General features: G+C 38.5%; 1 protein-coding gene across 1 annotated transcript; it reads left to right on the top strand.

Moving 5' to 3' along the window:
* Nucleotides 1–2,394: 2,394 nt before the first annotated feature.
* LOC107571169 (zinc finger protein 271-like) lies at nucleotides 2,395–3,610 on the top strand (the record flags this gene model as incomplete). The annotated part of the gene is made up of 2 exons (XM_016257455.1): nucleotides 2,395–2,991; nucleotides 3,347–3,610. Coding segments are annotated over exons 1-2 (861 nt in total), but the record flags the coding sequence as incomplete, so codon positions are not given.
* Between the last annotated feature and the right edge of the window lie 2,801 nt (nucleotides 3,611–6,411).

Here is a 6,411-nt window from a genome sequence, read left to right on the forward strand (position 1 = left end):
GAAGTCTGTCTAATAATCCGATAGAACTGTTAAACAAAGGAATTAAAATGTATACAAAAAGTATTATAACGATTGCTTTTATATTTTTAGTAATAGAAAGGCAAACATTATAATATTTTCTCGTTTGCCGTCAGCGTTCAGCAAATACGCATTTACATCATTTAAACAAATCTTTGAATGGCTAATGAAAATTTTATTTCACAAACCTTGCAAACTTGGTGGAATCCAGTTGTGAGATCTTGTGAAGTGTGCATGTGACCTGCATGATCACGTGTTCTCTGCGTGACTTCGGTCCATGCAAATTGAATGCTTTTTAACATTAAATTCGTGATTTCAAATTATGCTTTGCTTTATGCATTTGCCCACTGTCATATTCATGTTATTTTTACTGTGTGCTGTATGTAAAATGAGTGTTACCTTGGCTTTATTTGAAAAAATATAATTCCCAATGCACACACACATCCCAGAATACTGACTGCCCTGTTGGTTACAGTTTACTTCCTTTTTAATTATATTTTTACTAAATATTTATTTATTTGTGAAAAATACTTTGTCATCTAAAGTATAAGTGTTTATTTTACAAATTTATTTTTTTTATCCATTTTCAAATAATTTCAAATTTCTTAAATATTAATTAAAATAAATACAATTATATCGGCCACCCTGCTTTCCAAGATATCGGCATCGGCTGTCAAAAAAACAATATCAGTCGACTATTAATTTTACTTTAATGGCAATGAATGGGTTATTTTTATTGCCATTAAAGTGAAATAACTGAACATAAACATATGAGCCTCAGAAAAATGCTCATTTTAGAAGACATTTTCAAATGGAATTTAGAGGCTTTTGCATCTGAACTCTTCATATACTGGCTGAACAAGATTGGTGCCAGAATTGAGCCTTGTGGGACTCCACATGTCATGGACATCCACTTAGACCTATGCTCTCTCCCTTCTAAGTATGACCTGAACCATTTGAGGACCATCCTAGAAAACCTGTCCCAGTTTCTCTAGAAGTGTGTTTTGATAGACAGTGTCAAATGCTGCACTGAGATCTAATAGTACCAGCACTTATATTTTGCCTGAATCAGAATTTAAGCGAATATAATTTATTATCTTTGAGCACTGTCTCTGTGCTGTGATGCTGTTGGAAACCAGATTGAAAACTGGGAAGTTATTATTATTACTTTAAGGAATCACTTATATTATAAACCTCTGGCACTGTCTTATATAATTTATCTATACATCATGCTACATCCAAATTGCATGCTATAATTTTACTAACCAAAATTACAGACTACTTCCTTGATATTTTAACAATGAGGCAGGTTTATTCAAGGTTTTGGCAATGTTTTAAGTAATTTATGAACCTAATTAAATACTTTGTGTACTATATGCATTAGTACATTGAATATGAATTTCCTGTTAAAAGATATTGTGTTATTAGGTTCATATTAAGTTAACGTTGTAGAGATTAGTGGGCCTTTGAGCTAAATGCTGCTGAATTAGGAATTTGCTTTGGTTGGTGAGATCAGCGAAATAGATATAATTTGTGTTCAATAGTAAGTTTGTTTGTGATGATACAAGCAGGGAGAGGCAGGTTTATTCAAGGTTTTGGCAATGTTTTAAGTAATTTATGAACCTAATTAAATACTTTGTGTACTATATGCATTAGTACATTGAATATGAATTTCCTGTTAAAAGATATTGTGTTATTAGGTTCATATTAAGTTAACGTTGTAGAGATTAGTGGGCCTTTGAGCTAAATGCTGCTGAATTAGGAATTTGCTTTGTGGTATTTATTGGTGAGATCAGCGAAATAGATATAATTTGTGTTCAATAGTAAGTTTGTTTGTGATGATACAAGCAGGGACCCCATTGAGTCACTTGGGAGCACTGCCCCTTGATGCCCCCCATTGGTGAGTGGCCTGGTTCCCACTACAGAAATATGGGATTTGTGTCTATTATGTTGAAAAATGTTTAAGTATTAATTTGAAGAACAATGTACCTCACTCCAGGGAAGTTTAATATACATATAATTTACAAAAATGCATCAAAACGATCAGATATTTGTATAGCAATTGTTTACTTTCCATTGTTACATCAGGGTTCACTTTTATGTCCTTTCTTTTCACTTTTCTCTTCTTTTTTTTACAATTTACTGAAAATTGTGTTGTTGTTGTTGTTTTTTTTCATTTCAGGGTTGATTAAAGAAAAAGAGGAGAATGAAGAACTGAATGAAGAAGGCGAGAAAAAACATATCAAAGCTGTAGAAAAACCTTTAAGTTGCTCTCAGACCAAACAAAAAGATTTAAAGAAAAGAAGAGACGAGAAATCTTTCACCTGCACTCAGTGTGGAAAGAGTTTGACAAGCAATAAAAGTCTCAAAGTTCACATGAACATCCACACTGGAGAGAAACCGTTCACATGTGATCAGTGTGGGAATAGTTTCACAAAATCTTCAAACCTTAAAGAACACATGAACATCCACACTAGAGAGAAACTGCATGAATGTGATCAGTGTGGAAAAACATTTTTGAGGGCTTCAAACCTGAAGAATCACCTGAAAGTTCATACGAAAGAGAAACCACATTCATGTTCTTTATGCGGAAAGAATTTTTCACAGCTGCATATATTAAAACTACATAAGATGATACATGCTGGTGTGAGAGATCATATGTGTTTTGAGTGTGAGAAGACTTTTTTTACAGCTGATCAATTGAAACTGCACCAGAGGATACACACTGGAGAGAAACCTTACAAGTGTCCACACTGTGAAAAGAGATTCAGTCAGTTAGAAACCCTGAAAATGCATGAAAGGATCCACACTGGAGAGAAACCTTACAAGTGTTCACACTGCGACAAGACTTTCAGTCAGTTAGGATCCCTGAAAAAACATGAGAGGATCCACACTGGAGAGAAACCTTACAAGTGTTCACACTGCGACAAGAGATTCAGTCGGTCAGAAACCCTGAAAACACATGAGAGGATCCACACTGGAGAGAAACCGTATCACTGCACTGCTTGCGGGAAGAATTTCACTCATTTATCTAATCTACGCAGTCATAAAAAAAAGATTCACAGTCAGTATTGTAGATTATCATCAGATCCAGCACTTTCAGGTCCCAGTGAATAAAGCTGTGGTTTCTTAATAAGAGGCTTAATAACAACCAGCTTAGGTTTTGGGAAATAACCTTGCGATAATGATGAGTTAATAATATTGAGAAGCGGTTCTTCTGCTACAGGTCAAGTCAAAGATGATACATGCTGGTGTGAGAGATCATATGTGTTTTGAGTGTGAGAAGACTTTTTTTACAGCTGATCAATTGAAACTGCACCAGAGGATACACACTGGAGAGAAACCTTACAAGTGTCCACACTGTGAAAAGAGATTCAGTCAGTTAGAAACCCTGAAAATGCATGAAAGGATCCACACTGGAGAGAAACCTTACAAGTGTTCACACTGCGACAAGACTTTCAGTCAGTTAGGATCCCTGAAAAAACATGAGAGGATCCACACTGGACAGAAACCTTACAAGTGTTCACACTGCGACAAGACTTTCAGTCAGTTAGGATCCCTGAAAAAACATGAGAGGATCCACACTGGAGAGAAACCTTACAAGTGTTCACACTGCGACAAGAGATTCAGTCGGTCAGAAACCCTGAAAACACATGAGAGGATCCACACTGGAGAGAAACCGTATCACTGCACTGCTTGCGGGAAGAATTTCACTCATTTATCTAATCTACGCAGTCATAAAAAAAAGATTCACAGTCAGTATTGTAGATTATCATCAGATCCAGCACTTTCAGGTCCCAGTGAATAAAGCTGTGGTTTCTTAATAAGAGGCTTAATAACAACCAGCTTAGGTTTTGGGAAATAACCTTGCGATAATGATGAGTTAATAATATTGAGAAGCGGTTCTTCTGCTACAGGTCAAGTCAAATCAAGTCAAGTCACCTTTATTTATATAGTGCTTTTAACAATACAGATTGTGTCAAAGCAGCTTTACAGCATCAAATAGGAAAATAATGTGTCAATAATACAAAACGACAATAGTAAACACTCAATTTTCAGTTAAAGGCAGTTCAACATTAAATTCAGTGATTTCATCATCCAGCTCAGTTCAGTTCTTCTTCTTCTTACCGTTTGCATTGCGTGCCCAACCACAGAACAGCATCCTGTTCAGCCAGATGTAGAGCCTCGAGTCCGCCGTTGAAATAAGTCAGCGGACACTCGTTGACAATGTACTGCATGGTTTCAGGTACCCCACAGCTGCAGTTCGGATTAGTGGCTTGGCCCCGTCCAAGCTCGGGTCAGCATTGGCCAGTGTCGTCGAGGAAAGTCGAAGCCAGGAGGACAGACCGATAGCTCAGCTACGAGGGAGTGGTTCACAACATCAGTTGCTGGTCACTCATAGCTCCAATGCCGAATTGGCTGTCATATCCTCTGGCGGCGGGTCCAGCCAGACAGGTTTTCTCGATGACAGGCGGGCTGCTGGATGCAGTGTAATGTCCGTATTGACTGGCAACTTGTCATTCGCTTGGACTTCAGTCAGCAGCTTGGCAGTGGCCTCCTGTCATCGGAGATGTGGTGGTGGTATGTTGCTGAGAACAGGCAGCCAAGGAAGAGGAGTAGAACGTAGAGTTCCAGTGATTGTACGCATAGACGTGTTTAACTGAACGTCTACTAGCTTGGTGTGGGATGATCTGGACCAGACTGGTGCGCAGTACACTGCTGTTGAATAACACAGAGCAAGTGCAGTGGTCTTTAGTGTCTGGGCCCTTGCACCCCAGCTTGTGCCGGCCAGTTTACTGAGTAGATTATTTCGAGAGCTGATTTTAGCTGCTGTCTTCAAATGATCATGGTATGTTAATGAACGGTCCAGGGTAACGCCGAGGTACGTCGGTAGATTATTTCGAGAGCTGATTTTAGCTGCTGTCTTCAAATGATCATGATATATTAATGAACGGTCCAGGGTAACGCCGAGGTACGTCAGATTTGGTTCATGTTTAATCCGATGGCCCTTGAGGAAGATATTGAGCTCCTGTTTGGCTTGTGCATTGTGGAGATAAAAGATACTAGATACCGTCTTCGTTGCACTGGGTTGGAGTCGCCACCTACCGAGGAAGTCCACCATCAGATCCATGTCCTTGTTCAGTACGTACTCGACCTCGTCAAATGTCTGATGTTGGGTCCCAATGCAGATATCATCAGCATAGATGAATCTGCGGGACTGTGTTGCTGGAAGATTGTTAATATAGATGTTAAAGAGACTTGGAGACAAGACAGACCCCTGTGGGAGTCCGTTTGCTTGTCTTCTCCAAGAGCTATTTTTGTCTACCATGTATACTCGAAAACGTCTGTCATGGAGGAAGAGTTCTATAGCCTCTACTCAGGGGTGTGAAGTAACGAATTACAAATACTCACATTACAGTAATTAAGTAGTTTTTATCAGTAATTGTACTTTTTGAGTAGTTTAAAAATTGTGTACTTTTACTTGAGTACATTTTAAGTGATGTATCGGTACTTTTACTCCGCTATTTTCCTCCGTTTGTGGTCGTTACATGCTTATTTTAATTTTATTTTTATCCATCAACATGATTGGATAGAGAGTAATAGGTCTCGTGACTTTTGTCAAATCAAATTGTGCATAGAAAACTTTAACCGCCAACTGTTTATAATGGCTGCTGGAAGCGCATTCTTCAAGCATCAATTCAGTCGCATCTTCCTCTACCTTAATATATTTAGTTAGGATTTCTGCTTACTAAATGATTTGTATATATGCTTGCCTATCTACACGGCCTGAAATTTGGTGTGAGGTTGCGGGTGTTGCATACAGTGTTAAGTGTTAACTCCCGCAAGTGCCACTTTCAGTAAATTCCCACTCACTTATGAGACGCGCAATTTGCGCTGCCTCGTCTCTCTCTCTCTCTCGCGTGCGTTCTGCAGCAGTCACTTGGATAAGTCGTTGTTGCTTGTTGAACTTGTTGACTTTTGATGAGTTTGAGCACGTGATGCGCGCTGTGAAAAAGTGTGTTGGAAACACAAATTGAGGACCAAATCTGCACCTTATTGATGACCCGTGGCGTTAATATACTACATATGTGCCAGCGCATGATGTAATAAAACTGCAGCTCGTTAATAAATGTTTTTTTTTAAATATCAATTTTATACAATCCGCCTTCATTTAGCAAGTGCACTCGCACATAAACAATTTTCAAGTTCAACACTTTTTGTTCCGTTCAGTTGTGGATGCTGCTGATTCACCGAGACCGCAGCGGCTCAGCAAAGAGACATGCGTGTGTGTGTGTTTTCCTTTGAAAAATTTTCCCCAGAAATACCTCGCTATTTAATGCATTTTTCCTTACAAATTGTATTATCAGCATAACAATTTGAGTAAATGTGTAA

Source organism: Sinocyclocheilus grahami, unplaced genomic scaffold (assembly GCF_001515645.1).
Source record: "Sinocyclocheilus grahami isolate Dianchi unplaced genomic scaffold, SAMN03320097.WGS_v1.1 scaffold1556.1, whole genome shotgun sequence".
NCBI lineage: Eukaryota > Metazoa > Chordata > Actinopteri > Cypriniformes > Cyprinidae > Sinocyclocheilus > Sinocyclocheilus grahami.